Source organism: Streptopelia decaocto, assembly GCF_964273445.1.
Source record: "Streptopelia decaocto genome assembly, chromosome: 7".
In the NCBI taxonomy this organism is placed as follows: Eukaryota; Metazoa; Chordata; class Aves; order Columbiformes; family Columbidae; genus Streptopelia; species Streptopelia decaocto.
The window spans coordinates 17,890,946-17,910,946 of NC_138661.1; the positions used below are offsets into that span (position 1 = coordinate 17,890,946).

The 20,001-nt window shown below is 39.7% G+C and overlaps 1 protein-coding gene across 5 annotated transcripts in view; it reads left to right on the forward strand.

Moving 5' to 3' along the window:
* Window positions 1–20,001, forward strand: part of CCDC88C (coiled-coil domain containing 88C) — a 101,144-nt gene that overhangs the window by 16,119 nt on the left and 65,024 nt on the right. The window contains exon 1 of one of the 5 annotated variants that reach the window (XM_082058927.1): window positions 13,636–13,682. The exons of the other annotated variants lie outside the window; for them this stretch is intronic. Within the exon in view, the coding sequence (XP_081915053.1) occupies window positions 13,650–13,682 (33 nt within the window). The 5' untranslated portion in view covers window positions 13,636–13,649. Of the gene's footprint in view, window positions 1–13,635; window positions 13,683–20,001 lie in introns of those variants that run through there. 5 annotated transcript variants of the gene reach the window in all.

Below are 20,001 nucleotides of genomic sequence, written 5' to 3' on the forward strand. Positions count from 1 at the left end.
AGTGATACTGCTATTCTGTGGGTGGAATGAACATAAGAACAGTCACAAAGATCATGGATGATCATTTTGTTTAGGTCCTGTTATCAAACGTATGAATGAGAAAGCAGCCAAGATATGTGACTCATCACTACCAGCCAGCTTTTATAGTGAGAATTGTCTTGCCCATTTCCAGAAGAACTAGGTAAAACAAACATTCCTGCCCAAGAGTTGAAATAAGTTTCTGCGGAGGTCAGTTTGAGAAGTCTTCCCAGGTTGGTGAGAGCCACCATGTCAGGTGTCCCGTAGCAATGCTGCTGGACACCACATTGAGATGACCAACTGTCATTCTAGGATGCATTTCAGCTGATACCTTGAGTTATGTCTGGAAGGTTAATGAAGGACTGAGCTTAAAGAGACGTATTTTTCACCCCCTAAGACTCCGCATGCATTTTAATACAGAATGAAATAGTGACCTCAAACAGATGGAAGAGAATAGGTTGGCTCTTAAACTGCTTTATTGCCTGTAATTTCCTGGTGCTAGAATATGGGAAAGGGCAGAATAGGCTGCCATGTGTCTGTCGTCCTGTCTTTGTTTTGCTGGAGGGGTGTGAATTTGTGCAGACAAATCAAGAAACTGAGCCAAGAGAAGAGCAGCAGTGTCCTAAAATATGGAGGCAAATGGAGGTAATCTATAAACATTTTACAATATGGAATAGTTGTTTGGTTCCCACACAGCAATATTGACTTAACCTCTGACGTGTTAATTGAAAACAATTTTTGGGATGTGGGCATTACAGAATGTATCCACTGTGTCTTTTATATGGCTTTAAAAAGGGTAACGTGAGAGTGTGTGTGGCTTTTCTTAATGAAAACCAAGGCCTACTGTTAATCTCCTAGACTATTGCTGTGATTACAAATGCTAAAGCCACAGGGTATTTCAGTCCTCTACTACAGATATATATTTTTGGCTATTAGGTTTAAGACATAAGTCGCTGTTCAGACAGCCTCAGCAGACAGCCACGTTCAGTCCTGCTGCCTAGATTTTGGGCAAATGTCCCATTTTTGTCAGCTGCAATTTTACGAAGGAGTTTCGTAGAGTTTACCAATTTTGGGTAAGTTAGAAAATAGCTTGCATGCTTCTTGTTGCTAAAAATAGCTTTGAGGTTTATTTTTTCTAAAAGACAAATGAATGTTAAAGACTGCTTTATTGCTTGTGTTTCTGTAATGAATTCCATGTCATTTAGCCCTTTTCATTAAAAAGTCTTTAAAGACACAAGGAGGTGAATTCTACATGTGTATAAAGGATGATTACAAAACAAATCCCCAACTGCATACCAGTTCCCAAAGCAAGTAATTTTTGCTTTTAATGGCAGGTAGAAAACAAAAGTGATTTTTTTTTTTTTTTTTTTTTTTGGCGTGTTCTGTGTATGTGTCGAGGGTTAAGATTGCGGGGTGACAATAAAACCCTGGCAGATGTATTGTTAACCTCCTCTCCCCCCCACTTCCCCCGTTTTGCCCTTCCCTCTCCCCCCTTCCCACTCAGGACAGGCGATCGGGAGGGAAAGAAGAACAGAGAGAAGAGAGTTGGAAAAATTAAAGATGTTTTACTAATGCTACTAATAAGAATAGAGAAAATAATACAAAATATACAAAACCAATCTTGAAAGTCTCAGCAACTGCAGAGCCGGCACCCAAAGTCCTGGCTTAGACTCTGCAACCAACCGGAGCTGGATTCAGTCTCTCACTAGGCCTCAGTTCTCAGGGATGGCCAGTAAGATCCTCTCCTAAGGTCGGCCATAAGCAGAAGGGAAAAAAGGGACGAGATCCTCGTGATCTCCCACTTTTATATGAAGTATTCACGTGAATGGAATGTTATACACAGTTGGTCAGTTTCTTAGTCACTTGTTTCTCGTCGCCCCTCTCGCGAGATGTCCATCCGTGCTTATCAATAAGTTTGCATTCCATTGCTAGGTTTACCAAAACATGTGTCTGGTTCTCCAGGAAAATGCAGTTAATATGAAGGCTTTAGCTGACAGGCAAAATTCACTGAAAGAGAAACTTGTTTTTAACAAAACCAGGACAGTATGGCAATGCTGTTTAATCTGTTGTGGCTTTTACTGAGGATACTGTCAAATGCTGCGTTGTGGCACACTGGATTCAGTCCACAGTCTTGCTCTTGCCCAACTCTGACTCTGGATTAAGGTTTGGTGTTAAGGCTTGTTCCCATCAGTTCGAGTGACATCACACAGTATCACGGTATGTTTGGGATTGGAAGGGACCTCAAAAGATCATCTAGTCCAATCCCCCTGCTGGAGCAGGAACACCTAGATGAGGTTACACAGGAATGTGTCCAGGCAGGTTTTGAATGTCTCCAGAGTAGGAGACTCCACAACCCCCCTGGGCAGCCTGTTCCAGTGTTCTGTCACCCTCACTGAGAAGAAGTTTTTTCTCAAATTTAAGTGGAACCTCTTGTGTTCCAGCTTGATCCCATTACCCCTTGTCCTATCATTGTTTGCCACCGAGAAGAGCCTGGCTCCATCCTCGTGGCACTCACCCTTTATATATTTATAAACATTAATAAGGTCACCCCTCAGTCTCCTCTTCTCCAAACTAAAGAGACCCAGCTACCTCAGCCTTTCTTCATAAGGGAGGTGCTCCGCTCCCTTAATCATCTTTGTTGCCCTACGCTGGACCCTCTCCAACATCTGGGACCCTGTGGTGCAGACTGAGCAAAGGTGTCTCTGTGCCTCTAACTCAGCTGGCCCAGGCTTTCTGCTCCAACAGCCTTGTAATTAGGTTTTCTTACAAAGGTCTGTAACCAACTCTCACCTTTTGTACACTGCTTTTTTTCCTAATGACTTATTAGACTGGTAAGAAATTCTTCACGCTGTGTTTTCATCCAATATGGATATTTGAGATGTCTTTTTTGAAGTGGTGTTTATATGTTGTTTTGAATGGGTGATTATCGGTTTCAGAAATGCATGGGTGATCTTGGATAGAGCATCATATCCAGCTGCAAAGTTATATTTACTTCTGAAAGAAGAAATGGGTGTGGAAGTTGTAGAGTCACCTACCCTGCTTAAGAATGATGGGATTTATCCTTCTGAAGTGGGTCTCTGGACCTAAGGAAGCAAAACACCTGGGGACAGGAGGAAGTTTTAGTGTGCTGGCTGCTTCAGTGAAGACAAACCACAGGAAGGGGTGTATTTCTTACTTTACATGGTGTCTGGACTTTATGCCAGCAGAAGTTGGGGAAGGCACCTGCTCATGAATGCACAGAAATTGAAATACTGTCACTCACTGTTGCATGCATACACATCCCACTTGCAAATATATTGTTTTTTAAAAGGAAATATTAAAAAAAAAAATTGAACTCTGAAGAGCAAATAAAACAGCAAATTAATGTGTGTTCTTTAAGCAGAATGACTGTTTTTTATAGCTGTATGCATGTGCTGTTTGAATATAAGCTCTGTGTGAGCTGGTGCCTCTCCTGCTTCCCATTGTGATTAAGAGATGGAGCTGAAGGGTAGTTAAGTGTTAAAATTCTGCTGGGTCCTCATATGGCCAGGCCAGTAAAAGTACCCACATAAAAAAACTGCTCAGCAGACTGAAATGGCCCCTGTAGAGCTGTCACTGTCTGTTCTCTTTCATAATTAGCACTATTAAAAGTCTCTAGATGTTTAAGTCTAAAAACCAAATTAAATAGAATGACATGGTGTGTTCCCATTAGGTAATCAAGATAACAGTGATAGACATCTGCTTCTTTGGGGAGTTGTAGGTAAGAGACTGTGGACTTTGCACAAAGGAAAAATATTGTATGAATTCCACTTAAATATCTTATTGTTCTGTGAAAATGATTATTTACTGTGTTTTTAACATTTTAAAGACTTTTAAACTACTGTAGGTGTTGCTTTTCCTCTAGGAAAATATTTATTTACCTGATGTTAAAAAACTGCTTTCAAAAACATCTAAGTTCTTTGCAGTGAGGTTAAGATAAATTCCCTGTGAGTGATTTGGTGGTTGTTTTGGTGTTTGGTTGTGTGTTGGTTGTTCTTTGTGTGTGTTTTTGTTTTTTAATGGTGATCCCATCTGTAATATATCCACTGGAAAGATATTAATAAGTGCAGCATCAAATTTGTATTGCAGAAAGACCTATTTGGTGCACAGTGTGTGTTAGAAGAAAAGGGGAGAGCGTTATGGAGCTTAATGCCTGTTTTATTTTGGAGCAGCTGTGTAACAGTACAGTGAAGTGGCTGGAGTCCCACAGGAGGCATAAGCATTTACTGCCGGTAACTGAAAGGAGGTGAATTTCTTATTAAGTTTTTATATTAAATGCAGAATTACTATGCATGTTAAAAGGATTTGTTAAGATGCAGGTTCCAAAAGAAACAGAATCAGTCCTGAGAAGTAGTTATTTAGCATGTTCTACTTAAAAAAAAAAAACAACAGCAACCCCCCCCCCCCACACACACAAAAAAAAACCCCACCCACATAAAAAACAACAAAAAAACACAAGAAAAACCAAACAAATAAAACCACAAAAACTAACAAAAAAAAAAAAAAACCACACGCACACCAAACAAACAAACACATTTTAGTTTAACTTGTTACCTGTTTGAATTACTTGGAGTCTCTTAAGGCTGTTTAGTTACTTCAAAGCAAAACAACAATATTTAACTACAAGGAGTTGGCTTTTAATGTAATAAGTGTCTTTAAGGTCACTTCTTCAATTTTGATCTTTCAAAAAGGAGGAGGGGTAGGGGGAAGAGACATAACCAAACAAAACCCCCACCCTGTGTGTTCTGTGTTTTCCTGAGTATCACAAACCTGTGTCAGTATGGAAGGCCTTGCCTTTGCTTATCTGAACAGCACGTGGCTCTATCTTCACAGTTTTACATGCAGCAGGAATGAGTCTGTAGTAGAAGACCACAAAAGCTGCCATTATTAGAAGCCTTTTTTACACTTCAGTGCTCTGGCACTTAATGTAGCTCCCGGTTTCAGTCATGCAGAAGAAACTAAACTAGAGTGCTCTGTTTAAATTCTCAGGCTTGGTTGAGCTGTCCTGTGTTTCTTCCAGTGTGCATTTCCTTTGTAGCCTGAGCCAAATCTTGATTGGAAAGGTGATCTTGATCTTCCTTTCTCACTTAGCCCTTTCTCTTTATAAATTGCTGGGTCCAACTTCTATGCAATTGAGGGATTCAAACTTAAAATTATTTGTTGCTTGAAGACTTATTTCTGTAAGTCATAACAAATGAGGCTAAACTGAAGCTAAAGCAGCTTGGTTAACTTGAAATTGCATTTTCTTTGTATGGCATAGGACCTGATTTCAAGTGTCACTGACTTGATGCAATTTGAGATGCTGAGCACCTTGCGTGGCAAGGTCTTTAAGCAGTTTTGCTTTGATACCCTTGGATATTGTGAAACCAGAGCTGTCCGCCAGGTCATGGTTTGTTTTGGCTCTTCTTCTTGACAGCATATTGCAGCCTTTACCATGTCAAGGTACTTGCCACACTTTATCAGTACTTAGAGATTTTGAAGTGTTTATGGCACTGTTTGAATCTCTGTGGAAGGACTCATCCTGACTTAATCTCACAGTCTTTAGCTTAGCAAGACACCTAGTTTGGGAGGCTCTGAATGCTCTGCCCAACTGGTTAGGAAGAGAGATGCACTCACATGAGACAGCTGAGTTGATGTGATGGAGTAAAAAGCAGTTGTTTTTACAACAATCTGAACTGAACTGCTCTACTCTTCCAGCATGCAGACTTTGCAGTTGGGCCTGTACTGTCACACATTTATAAGGGATAAGTAAGTTGAAATTACTTTTCAGTTTGCTTATAAACAAGTAAAAGTACATTTGTAACTAGTGACTTAACCTCTTGAGGCTCTAAAGGGAAAATATTAAGTATTATATAAATTAAAACAAATAAAAAAACAGCACACAACCAAAAACCAAAAACAAGTACAAAGGCAAAAACCCCAGCACCAACAATAAACCACAAAAACTAACAAATAAAAAATTACCCAAACCAGACCACCTTTATCTTACTGATACTCATGCAAGTCTCTCCCATCAGGCTACATTAATCTTAATTCCTCAAGGTCTTTTGTAAATCAGAAAACTGAATGTGAAGGGTAATTTTTTAATTGGTGAACTCTACAGAGTGCTTAAAACATGAGCAAGTTCCTGATTTGTTGTGCTTTCTGAAATGGGTAGCATATAATTCCCAACTTAAAACTTCAGTATACACTGGAGTCTTGATGCTTCCATCAAACATATTTAATATGCAAAGGAGGTGACGAATGAATGCATTTAGCACATTTAAATAAGATTTTTATATGGCAGTTCTTAATGTACCTCTGCAACATCACAGAAACAGAGGCTATAGCTTACCGGTTGTGTGTGTGTTGATACATTTGTGGGGGTGAATCTGAGATTCTAAAGCAGCTCTCTGACTGGCGTGCCAAAGAAGGCTATCAGATTAGCCCTAGATTTATCATTACAGTGTGTGGGGTTTGATTGGGGTTTTTTTGTGTGTATGGGGGTTGTTTGTTTAAGTATATAGTGTTGCACTTCTCTGTTTAATAAAACCCAAAACAAACTAACAAAAAAACCCCCAAACTTCCTGTATCAAAAAAATTGCAAAAGGGAGAAGTGTACAAGTCTGGAGATACCCGGAGCTCCTTTCTCACCGTGGAGATCTGTTGTGCTGTCGAGTTAGTGTGAGGGTTATAATGAAGTGTACTTGAGTGTAAAGGAAGAGGGCTGAAACTGCAATATAATACCGGTAAATATTTCATACCGCTCTGTTCAGATGTAAGATGTTTCTAAGGTGTTTAATGCAATGCTTTTTTAATATTTCAAACATCAGTTTGATTCCACAGTAACAAAAAAAATATATGAATATACAGGGTGTTTCAAAAAGATGGACCCAATGTGTATATATAATGTTTTCAAATTTGGTCCATCTTTTTGAAACACCCTGTATAATACAGATTTTTGTTAAAACTCTTTTTCATTCACTGTGATAGTTTTAACTGTTGTGTTATTCAACATTAAACTAGGATGATTGTTTTATTTGTTATTTTTAAAAATACTTCTTCCCTCATCCTACTTTCCCAGCCACCAGATGAAATGTTCAACTTGGCCTGAAATGTGTTGTTTGGGGCACTTGTAAGAAAAGAGCTAGTTTTACAAAACAAGAAAAAAGTGATGTCAAAGCACTTCTGTGTGTCTTAAGTGAAATAGGTTGAGAATATGAAATAAATGGAACAGTTGTCAGCGGAAAAAGACTGAATTCCTGGACCCCAGAACACCTGCACTCTAGACGTTAACAGATTTACTTGGAAGAAGAGGAAAATCTGAGATATCGTCTCTTTTGTTGGGTTCATGACAGGTATTGGACTAACAACTTTGAAATTTCTGCTTTATTGCCGGGTAGATTTGTTGATATTGACAGTGACTTTAACTTACCTAAAGTGTGAATGCTTGTGAACTGAAACATACACTTCCCAAATTTCCAAAACTTGCAGCACAAGCCTTCGGTGGGGTGGGTGCCAGGTTCTAGGGATGGACTCTCTCCATCTGTCCCATGTGCTGCCACTGTGGCGAGCACAAAGCCTTTCCAGGTCAGTTCAGGTTGCGTAGAGCAAATGACATAAGGCCACATGGAGTCCATGACAGAAGCAGCAGCTCCATCATCAGAGACAGTAAAGTGGGTTTGAAGGTGTTTGGCTGTGACTGCTCACACCTGTGCTTCCCCCAGCCACACAGCTTTGGGAGGAGCGTTTGCTGTCTGTTCTGGAGTCTTGCTGTTTTGCAATACAAAAGGAAGCTCCCATTGCACAGACTTTCCTCTTGTGCTTAATGGCTTGAATTTCTTCAGTTAATAGGGCCATCCAGGGTCACAGAAGCACTTTTTTTTTTCCACAGGTATGGTGGTTGGGAACTGCAGTCCTGGTCGGCTGCTTGAACAAGGCAATTCCTCCCCACATAAACTCTGGGGCTTATTACACTAGTGTATCTTAATATGTACCTTTGGTATCTAGTTGGCTAGCATAAGGCATGTAATTTAATTACTCTGTATATGCAAAGAAGTGTTCAAATGCCGTGCTGGAATTACAGTGCAGTGCTTTTTGCTGTGTGCTCTGGAAAGTCTGCTAGGAAGGTGATCTCAGCTCCTTCTGCCGGTCTTAAATTGGGAAAGGATATGAAAGATTTCTTTTTGTATTCTGTGATTGGAATCTCAAGGCCTCAGGGAAGTTGCATGTTCATAAAAAGGCAGAATTTGGTGCTTAATGTTAACTGAGATCCACTCACTGCACTTATGATTGTGAGGATGGGGAGAGAGGGAAGTTTTTGTGTCAGTTTAAGCACTTGCAGTTTGTTTAATCATCGTCTGCCCCATGTGATACAAACCATTTTGAGTTCTGTATCTTTGGGATGTTCGGCTGCTGTGTCAAAGAGAAATTTTGAATGGAGTGAACTGGCTTCCTGGCACTTGGGAAGCCATATAAGTGTGTGCTTAACAGAACCACGAGGCAGACTAATATAATACAATATTAAATATGCAGCAGCCTAAAGTAACTTCTGCTTGCAGGGACAAACCTTTTTTGTTTTCAGTTTCATTATCTAAATTATTAAACAGAGAAAAATAACATTTTTAAAAATTATTGCCCTTCTAAGGAGCCAATAAGGAGAGGAGGGTAGAGTTTAACTACCGCCTCTCACCTTTTTTAATGACAAGTCATTCATTTTCCTTTGATATTCAGAGCAAGTCTGTTCCAGTTTCCAAGATGTATGCTGTATGCCCTCAAGGGGGAAAGCAGTTAAGAATTACAAGGAGTATTATGCTTAATAGAAATAAGCAACCTGCTGAAGTAATAACCTGCTATGTGCTCCTAAGTCTCTGTGTATGAATTGGGGCTTTAAAGTGGTGACTGATATATGAGGAATATGTCATCTTTGGGATTAACGAGACAGCTGCACTTGAGAGAGGAGGAACGCGTTTATTTTCATGTTCTGTAACACTGACCTTCATGCAAGAAGACTCAGACTTGAGTAACTGCTTAAACTGTTGCTGCAATCATTGAGATAGTAAAGCTTGTGCTGAGACAGAGCAGGGAACAGGTTTAGCTGAACATACTTTATTATGCTGTAGCAGTAGTAATGCAAAGTCTCACTTCCTGACTGTATCAACTGCCTGAGATTTTCTGAGACTTCTTCCATTGCAGAAACAGTCAATTTAAGCCAGTCTTTTTTTCTGAATATCTTAGATAACTGTTTTGTATAATAACTTCTCTAGCTTTCTCTCTATGTAACCCTGGTGAAATGGTTACAATGATTTAATACCCTGTGGTATAGGAGCACCTCCTGCTATGGAGTAACGTCTCATTCTTGGCTACTGGATTTCATGTAGACTGGTTTGAGGAGAGCTTGGGAATGCAGAAATTCACTTTGAAGAACTGCTGTGGATCTGCTTCATGCCTGTCTGGACCCAGGAATTCAAACACTGTCTTCTGTATTAACCACTGGACTGCCCTCTTCCTCAGTAATTGTATACATGTGAAGAACAGCATATTTGATGAGGAAGATGCATCAAAAACACACATCAAAGTATATGTTTTAACATTTAATTACAAATTTACCTAGTGAAAACAGTTGGTGTTAATTAAAGAATCTCTGAGTATTAAGAGTTCAGAATTTAAAGTTTGTTTGGCAGCTAAATATTAAAAAAAAAAAAGGCAAGCCATGAGAGGTCCGAAGAGAAAGTAAAGAGCTTACACATCTAGGTCTATATAACAGATATTTTTTAATCCATAATGAGGAGCCCTATGTTAGAAAGCAGTGGAAACCACTTTGCATTGTGTGCATTTATGAAGAGATACTCATTAAAAATGCATCTTTAGTCACCACCTGTTATTTGTTTAATATGATGGGTGCTTTACTGCTGTGTTGTATTTTTGTCATCCTTCTTTTCCAAAGTGCATTATTCATCACTTTGAACCATATGGGCAGAAATACATTCTGAACATCTGATTTCTGTACTGGCCATTCCCTGAGGAAAGATTCTAATGTCCATGTTTATGACCAACCAGTGGAGCCTTTCATGTCATCTTTTCATGAAGATTTCATACCTTCTGCATACCAAAGATGCAATTAGGAGATTCACAGCTGTGATGCTGCAAGGAGACGACAAGGGGGCTGCACTTGATTAGGCAGCAAAAGGCCTCCTTGCTCAAAACAATAAATAAAACAACTGTTTTGGGAGCAGGGGAGAGCTTTCTGCAGAGCCTGTCCCCCACACAAGCCCTGCTTTTTCCCCATGGTTTGCACCTGACAGTAGGTACATGCTGGGGTGCATGGGGAGCGAGATGTGTGCTCACCTGGCCTCTGCCTAAAACCGTGGCTCTTGTTTTTCCTTTGCTGCCTGTGACACCCAAGGGTCTCCCCTCTCGGAATTTCATAGAAACTTGTAAAGGTGTGACTCCTCTGCTCCCCTGTCATAAAAATCAGGATGAAAAATGCCTGTTGAGTTGTCTTCATTCCTATCCTTTGACTGCTCCAAGTCTTCTCTAGTGTAACTGGGAATAAAAAGCACAATTAAATGTGCCACCACACTGCATTTCAGCACTCTGGCTTTTTTGACAGCATATCTATTCTGCTTTGGAGATGTGATGTTTGCTTTGTGCTGTCTCCCATTTCTCTTTCATGATAGGACCATATCTAGTAACACTTGTGTGAGTTGTACACACTGAGTGGAGTGTGTGTGTATATATGTAATATATACAATATATTTTCTCTTTACTGAGGGGCAAGGGAATGAACAGATGGCAGAGTGTCCTTTTCCTTCAGTGTGATGTGAAATATTTTATTCAACATGACCAATAGGCAGGTTTCATTCTAATTCTTCTGCCCTGTGCATCTATCAAAAACCTGCCATACAACCTGGTGTAATCAGCAGTCTGCTCACAGGAGGCCCTGAGTTTGAAACAGCAGGAGTTTTGCAGCTTGGAGCTGAATGGTGTTGGCAGAGCTGTTTGAAGAAGTTTGCTTAGTTCCTGCCCGCATTATGCTGAGCTCATTTCAAAGCGACTGTTGCTGCTACCTCGTGAGAATGACTTTCAGTCAAAATTCACAAGGAATCATGTATCTGCTAATCTGAAACACAGCAAATGCTCTTTTTATTTTCTGTTTTCATTGTGCCTTTTTCAGTATCGTTGCTTAGAAAGTGATGTCAGTGACTGCATATTAGCTTGGGGGAATTTCTGTGTTTTACTACTGTTTGTTAATGTTCAGTAGTAAATTTCGGAGACCTAGCAGATCTTCCACATATTTACACACTCAGTAGAAATTGCTTAGCTTGGAGATTCAAACTTAAATGCCTGATTTTAGCACCCTATATTTATCACTTGTCTTGGTGTTGTGGAGATACAAACGTTGGCTTGTGCTGAGATTTAAAAGGATGGTGAATTTGGGTAATGCCAATGAGGTGCCAGAGCATCTAGACTTAAATTCAGGTACTGTGTTATAAGTGCTGGGTTTTCTCTGATTATTTTCTCCAGATATCGGGCATTCTTTAAAATGAATGAGAGCTGCGTGTTTTTCGAGCAGGGGGAAGTAATACCATTAGTTCAGGTGCCCAGCTTAAAACGTGAATTATTACTGTAGGTTTGGAGAGCACAGATTATTTTACTGCGGCATTTCTTTTGGTGAGTGACTGCGCTAATTCCCATAGAGCTCCAGTTTCTGATCAGCCGTTCATCACTCAACCAGTTCATGATGCTCTCAGCAAAAAACAGGTTTGTCAAAGTAACTCAATGCCTGCACCGAAGTATGTTTAAACAATGATGCAGAGACATTTTAATAAGTTATGTGTAAAGCTGTGTGTAAACCAGAACAAAAGAGTCCTTATTCCAGCACTTAACGTTGTCGACATTTTGGAGTTTGCAGTGGACCCAGCGTTGCTCCTTTCTGCATTGTACTGCTGGACCTCTTTGCCAAGGTTTTGCGCTTTAGTCTCTGCTGATCACGTGTTGCTTGTGCTGCCTTTATGTGACTGTAATGCCCCTTAAAATTTTTATCTGGAGCTGCTTCTAGGAGTCAGACTTCTAGACCACTGAGGGATTTCATCATCCTTTGAATGCTGCTAGGCTTGGATCTGCTGCTCAGCGGTTGCAAAAGCAGTATAAACTTTTATGTGACTTGTATGTTTTAAAGTTCTGATAATCTTCATGGAGCAATGCAGCACGAATGTGCTAGACCGGAGGAGGTGGTGTTGCTTTCTGCAGCCTGAGGCTTGAACAGCTCTTGCTTGGAGCAGTCTTTTGGGGGATTTACCGTCTGCTCCTCTGCCCTGAGCTAGCTGAGAAGCCGGCCCTCACGGCTGCGCTGCTGTTGTTTTGTGATCTGGTTAACAGGGAGTGCAAGTCACTCAATACATCGTATTAAATTTCCCTTAGTTTTGTTGCTTAAATAGTAAACCTGAGCTCTGCTGATGTAGGTAGGGGATAGGATCCACATGTGAGGCAGCTTGGAAATTGCCTGAAAACATATATGCCTGCCACCTTCATGTGCCATTAAAGGACACCGAAGATTAAGAAGTATAATTGAAAAATGACACTAGTAATACAAAAGACATTTGGTAGTGTGTGTAGTTCTGCTTTTTCTGTTTGTAGCCAGAATGGCCCCTTGTCTTTGAGGGCTCTTGCTGGTTATGAAAATTTTGTGACCATTTTTAAGCTTTTATTCAGTAAATATAAGGTCTTGAAAGTTGCTTTTTCTTTCACTTATAGGTGAGGCTTTTGTATGATCACGTGATAGATGAGATTCACTTTCAGGAAAACACTAAACATCGCAGCTTAAGAGGAAATTGTTTTTTGTTGACACAGAAAATCCAGTGGTCAGAAGCCTTAAAACTGGCATAGCAGGAGAATTAGAAGTTAATCTCTCCTGAATGTTAATAATAACACAGTGACACAGTTTACCTCTGTTTTGGTGACAGATGGCATAAAGAAAGGATCTTCTAGGATGCAACTGCACCCTTCACATTTTCTCTTGTGACATCACTGGTATTCCCAGGATGTTGTATACATTAAGCATGCCTTGACTACCAACAAGTACTGACGAAGGAAAGTATAAAATGGGGAGAGAAAGTAGTCTTTAAAAATGCACATCAATTGTTTAACCAGGTTTTCTACAACAGAAGCTCGCCAGTGCTGCTTAACCCTGCCTAAGCTGTCTGCTGGGGCTGTGGTGGAAGCCAACTCCTAAAATTGAGATCTGTGGTATGAGGCTGGTTGGGGGAGCAAGAAGGGTAAAGCTCTGCTGAGTTAATTACTGTTAACAGTTATGAGTTATCTGCAAGATTTACAGTAGATTACACAGATTGTATTAAGCAGGGTTAATCAGTCATTTCAGATGACTTAAAGGAGCACTGTTGAGGACTGGCAAGACTGAAAATTCTTCTGAAGATAGTGTTTGCATGTGCAAGTATGCACATGTGTGTGAATGCATAGCCTGGATTACCATTGATAAGTAAATTTTGCATGGCAGCTACCACATGGGCTATTTCCTGTTGTGTGTATAGGTGAAATTGTGGCAGTTGTCACAAGTGACTATTTTATTTTATTGTATTCTATTTTATTCTTCCACTGTAGCTCTTTTCTTGAGTATGAAATATTTCCCCTGCTGTGCAGTTGCAACGGTAAGGAGATCTTTGTTATCCTGTAATATTAACTGCTCCTTGGAATTGGGACTCATTGTGGCTTGGTGGGTTTTCAGTGTTAATTTTTAATGGTTTTCTCTCTTGCAATGTGTGAAGTCGAATGTGGAAGGTGGCTGGGTTTTGTAAGTGTGTAGAGGATGGATCTGTCATAAGGGAGGATTTAATGATTGCAGATTTAAAATCTTAATGTACCACAGAACCTTGTATTGTGGTTTTCACACTTGTTTAAAATGTTTGAGTTCTCGCTTTCTCTCCTTTTTTTTTTTTTTTTTTTTTTAAAGAAGTATTGGAGCAACTAATTTTTTGCGTAATTTCTCAGACTCAAAATAATTTGAATAACTGAATTTTCCTGACCCTGAAGGACTAACTTTAAAGTTTATCAAGTCATTGCACTTTTTCACTTTTGCAGACTTTTCAGTGTTTGCATTTAAGAGTTTGTTGCTATGTGGTGTGGGTTTAAACTCCTAACGCTCTCACTGCTGAGCCATGGGACTTTGAACATGGGACAGTGTTATGTATAGAAATCTAATGGTGTTTCCAGAAGAATTTTGCTTGTCTCAGGTTTACACTCCTCAGTGGCAACAAGTTGGGAAAACCAGAGAGGCTGTTCCTGGCAGCCTGACCTGGCAATTGCCTGTGTGCTACGCTGAGGTGCAAATTGTTAGCAGCAAGCACCATGAATAGCCAAGTGTGACTGCGAAGGACTGTGTCTCCTCCCTGTAGGTAACTGTTCCCTCCTCCAAGGGGGACACAGTAACTCCGCAGATAGAAAGGTTGTTTGCTATTGAAAACAAATTAGCATAGAAAATCCAGAAAGGGAATGATAGGAGACCCAGAGGCTATTTTGAGGACATGGCCCCCATTTCCTCTTATTGCCCTCTCCCATTTTGCTCACTATTAGTTTTTACTGCTACTAGTTTTTGCAGTATCTTTTTTTTTTTTAATTTTTTTTTTTTTCTCCTATTTTAACTGCAGCACGGTGCTCATGGTAAAACTGGTAACTAACACAGTAAATGCTGGGAATGCTTTCTTTCACAAGAGTGCTTGTGTTACTTCAGGAAAGCCACGTGAAATTTACTGCAGGGGGACTGGACTAGATGATCTTTCAAGGTCCCTTCCAATCCCTAACATTCTCCACCTGTACAGTGCAAGCAGCATTGACAGCCTTCAAAATCCCTTGCATGTTACTTGGACAGAGCAATCTGCTGGCTATAGAGAGAAATACCACTGTACATTTACGTATGGAAAAAACATCTGGTCTGACTTGAAGCTTCTCCTTTTACCCACCTTAAGAAAAAATACCACAGACTTGCTATGTTGGGAAATCTGTCTAGAGACCATCTGTTGAACTTGCTGGTACTGGGTAAATTAGTTGATACTGATAATGCAGCGATACATTGAGGTAATGATGTTTTATATAAATTCTGCTTCAGAATAGCTGGAAAGCTCATAACATTAACCTGCAAGAATAGCCCTTAGAGTTTTCTTGGAGTATTTGACAGGGTGAACTGTGAGGACTCTCAACATTACTGGTATTTGAGATTTTAGTGCCCCTGGCAACTGGTTGGTAACAGGAATTTGCCTGCAAGAGGGAGCTGGCAGTGATGAGGTCAGGTTGTTGCAGGAGATGAAGAAGAAAGCAGCTAAGATAGTCAGATGAGATGCATGTATGAGCTCTTTTGTTTTAACCTACAGACATTACCAGTAAATACTTTCTTTCCCTGTACTTCCCAAGCACCTCATTTGTCCGGTAGTATCTTACTGTCTTGCAAGGTGGGATAGCTTGTCCCTGTGGCCTCTGTCTTCCCTTCAGACCAGCTGAAAGCTTCCCTCTTCTCTGAATCCAACATGGATTTTTGTGTGGTTGTCTACAAATGCCACAAGGACCTCTCTCTTGCTGGTGCTGCTGTCCTCTGTTGGAGTTAGATAATAAACTGATGGCATAGTGACTATTTGCATACTTTCTGAAACTTTTTTTTTTTTTTGTTCAAAATGCCATAAGCTTTCTAAGCACAGGAAGGTTTAAGTTTGTTGGAAACTCATGATCAAAAAATCTTTAAACAAGCTTTTGGAAAGGAATCAATTTATTCTAATTTAAACTTAGTGGATTTTTTTTTTTCCCCTTCATGTTTATGTACCTGTTAGGAGGACAGGGGGACAGATGGACAGTAGGATGAGTGCTAACAGACCAGTTGCTCAGTTCTCTCTCTGGTGTTCCTCAAGCCCTGTTGCAACCCTTTTCTTCACCGGGAGGAAAAGTTGTTTTGAGATGGCTGTTTTTCTGAAGTTACAGACTGAAAGATTTTCGTGCATTTCAAAGTGAGCAATGTTAACCAATAACCTACATGTTAAGATGATGATGGTGAAACACTGGAACTGGTTGTCCCGAGAGGTGGTAGATGCCCCATCCCTGGAAGTGTTCAAGGCGAGGTTGGATGAGGCTCTGAGCAACCTGGTGTAGTTGAAGATGTCCCTGCTCATGGCAGGGGGTTGGACTAGATAATCTTTGAAGGTCCCTTCAAACCCAAACTATTCTATGATTCTGTGTTTTATCCCATAAAAGCCCTGTTGGTCATGACTGCCTGAACGTTGTCTGTGTATTTACTCTTCCTCAGTTTCTAGGTGGTTTCTTTCTCCAGTACTATCTATTCAAGTTTCTCAAAATGGTTTGCCAGGGTAACGTGAATTAAATCTTGTTTATTCAGGGAGTGTTATCCTGAAAAGACTGAGCACGTCTATGCTTGTTTCTAAGCATTTAACTACCTTATATTTGAGCAACTCTGCGGGTGTTTGGATGTAGTGAAGGTGAGGCATGGCACCTTCTGCTAACAAGGAGAAATACTGTTCTCTGTGAGTTGACCCCATACAATCAAAAGGGCTATTGAGACAGTAGGATTGTTTCTCAGTATTAACAAGAGTGGCAGGGTAAAGCATCTACTTTCTTTTGGGGACTGGGAGGTAGATTTAAATTACTTGAGAGTTCCTGCTTTGAACAGGACGCAAGAGTATCGTATTAGTAACAGCCAACCTAGGTGTTTGCTTTCTTTCTATTACCTTTAGTCACTGAAAATTCAGTCATACATTCACGTTAATCTTGATCACATCTGCTAGGCCTCCTGTTTGCTACTAAATTATTGTTTGTAACAAGAAATCCATTAGAAATCCTGAAAGTATCCCATTCTTTTGTGTCACCTCCTTCCTTTATTAGTTCTTTTTCTAGTTTCACAGATTTTCTTATTTAAATCTTGATGTCTTTGACTTTTCAGTATTTGTACTAAAGAACCTCAAAGTGGTTCATGTCACACAGGCCTCTGTGCCCTTCTGTCGTTAACAGTTTGTTTTACAGAGTTTTCCTCAAGATGCATCATTCTCTTTCAAGCAACATTTATTGTAATAAATTACTTGATGGTATTGGTGAAAGTGCCAAATGTGTGTACGTTTATACTATCTAGCTTCTGTTCATTATTCCTCTTTAGGAAAGCAATATTGCTACGATGTGTAGTTGGTATTCCTACATTGTCCTGTCTCTAACACCTTCATATTCCTGTATTTTTGGCTGCTGCCTTTTGAGGCATTGCGTTATGACTGTCACTCCAGCAGTCGGCTGCTTCTTTGGGTTTCTTGAAGCTTTTTCAGAGCCTGGGACTCATATTGCACTGTTATAGTTGCAATGTGGATCTCTAGCTCTGAACCCCAAAATAAACTCCACAACTCACCATGTGATTGCCTTGGGTTAATTATTTTTGCACTTCTTGACAGCATACAAATTGTATTAACAAATTCAGTGTGTTTTATGTGAAATAGTATGTACCCAGTTAGGTGTTTACTGTGTCTGTTCTATATAAACATATGAAAACCAACTTTTAGAAATACTTCTATTACTAGAAATTGTAGAAAAGACATTTTATACATAAAGGTCCTAGGAATGCTTTTATTGGGTTGGTGTTCATTTCTTGATGGCAAGCTGTATTTTAATATTGTAAATTTTTTCACTCCAGTGAACAAGGGCAGCGGAGCAGAGTTTGTACCTAGGAGCCCAGCATAGCTGATGTACTTTGGTATAGGCTTTGATGTTAAAAGCTGAAATATACTTGATCAGTTTTAGAGTTTGACGTGAAAAATTTTGGCTTTATTATCCCAGCAAAATATGCTTGAACTGTATATGGGAAAACTGACTCTTAAAATGAGTGTGCTTGGTGCTGAGTTTCAGAGAATTCAGAAGTGCTTCAAGTCTGTTCTGATGGCCTGTGGCGTTTCTTTTTACTGTGTGTTAGGCTAAATTGTTACGGTCCTTAGAGACCACCATAGATTAGCTGGAAGTGTGTTGAACAGATGGATTGCATTTTAGCTGGTTATATTTGTAATGTCAAGTGACAGGCCTTTAGCACAGCACACTATTTATTCCCTGTTACTGCATGAACCACCCCAGGACAAAACTAAGGTGAAATAAAATAGAAGTCAAGAGTAATTTGTCTGGATACTGTTATAAACATGTGAAGTACTTGCATGAGATTTGAAGAGAGAAGTTGAGGATAAATCAATAGGCTTTTTCTTTTCAGCGAAGTAGGTAAATTAGTCAAAGGTGCTGCTGGCAATAAAAGCAGGAGAACACAGTGCCCTGCAATTGGATTTTCTCCTCTCTGGGTCAAATCAATATTGCCACCAGGCACAACCACAGAGCCGTATGTTGTATTAACATATGTGGTTCATCTTGCAGTGAAACTAGGGTAGGAAATCTGCTGCTACATAGCCATTGAGCATTTCATATTTTAGAAGTAAATGTCCAGTTTTGTATTTAGTTTGATTTAAAAAATTAGTTCCTCTGCAACTGATGTGTGTGAGGGTGGTCGCTTTTCCATTACTTACTCCACTGGGCTAGAATTAAAACTAATTGTGTCTTAAAATATTTTTTACATACTTATAAGTACCCTTATTTAAATATACATAGACTTTTTGTTATGGGATATAAACAGTGTGAACTGTAGACAATTGGAATTGATCTTAAAGCAAATGTTCTTATCAGGACTTGCCTCACTCATCTTGCTCTCTGATGTCCAGAGTGATTTAGTTCTGTGCCAGCCTGGAGCAGTTGATTTAACCAGTTCATAAAGCAGTGAGAGTGGACACAATGGATCACATTATAACCACAGAATCTTATTTTCATTTCCTTCCTCCATTGCTTGTTACTATTTTTTTCCATCAGCCTACTGATGCCTCACCATGTATATGACAAGCTCTGTTTCAGGAGTGTCTCACTAGATATTTGTACAGCTTGCAGCGGATGAGGTTTTGCTTCTGGCTGGGACCTCTGCACTGTTGTAATACAAATAACAAAACCCGAGCCATAACAATGAATTGGGTGGATGACTATGTCTGGGTCCTTTCTAGGGTTTTTTATGTGATACTCTATTATATGACATCCAAATTGCATATGTATGGCTTGGGTTTTTTAACCTGATCTTATATGATATACTTCTACATTGAGTGTATTTTTGTCATTTGGTTGGTTATCTGCACCCCACACAGGCTGAGCACGGCTAAGACTGGGTATGATTCCTTCACATGCTCTCCCACTGAGATTTCAGTCTACGATTGTCAGAACTGATTATTTTCAGTAGATGAGCCAACAGTTATTTTAGTGACTTTTGGGTTTCCACTTGAAGGGTTTTTAGAAGCATGCTTTGTAATGTGCTGGTTTTCAGAAAGAAAAAATCCCTTTAAAGACAGCTAATCCTCTAGTCCGTCACATAATGAATACAATCGTTGCAGAGATGAGCGAAGTTCTTAATCATATTTTGTCATATATATAATGTGTTGACAGGGAAACAGTGAGTACTGAGTCACATGCATAGTGTCATCAGGTGTGCTTGCATGGTAAGATGAACATGGAAAACATCTCAAAAGATGTGTTTGCGTTTCACTTCCTTGACATTCCCTTGCAACAGCTTGTTTCATCTTGTCTAATCTTTTGTGGGACCCTGTTACACGGTTTACAGAATCTTGCTATAAATTATTTCTCTGACACCATTAACTCCTCAGATAATTATAGCGAAATAAAAAACAGCCTTAAAAGTACTTTATATATACATAGGAAGATGTTTTTCTTTTAAAACATAGCCTCCTTGTTGTAGGCTGCAGAATAACTTGTTTTCATTATTATACTAAAACAAAACTGGAAACCTAGAAAAATCATATTTAAAAAACAACCCTTCTGTCTCAATTTGCTGTTTAAAGTGTGTTTTCATGTTAAAACTTGTTCATTGGCCCAAGCGTTCACTCTTCCTTAGAGTTCTGATTC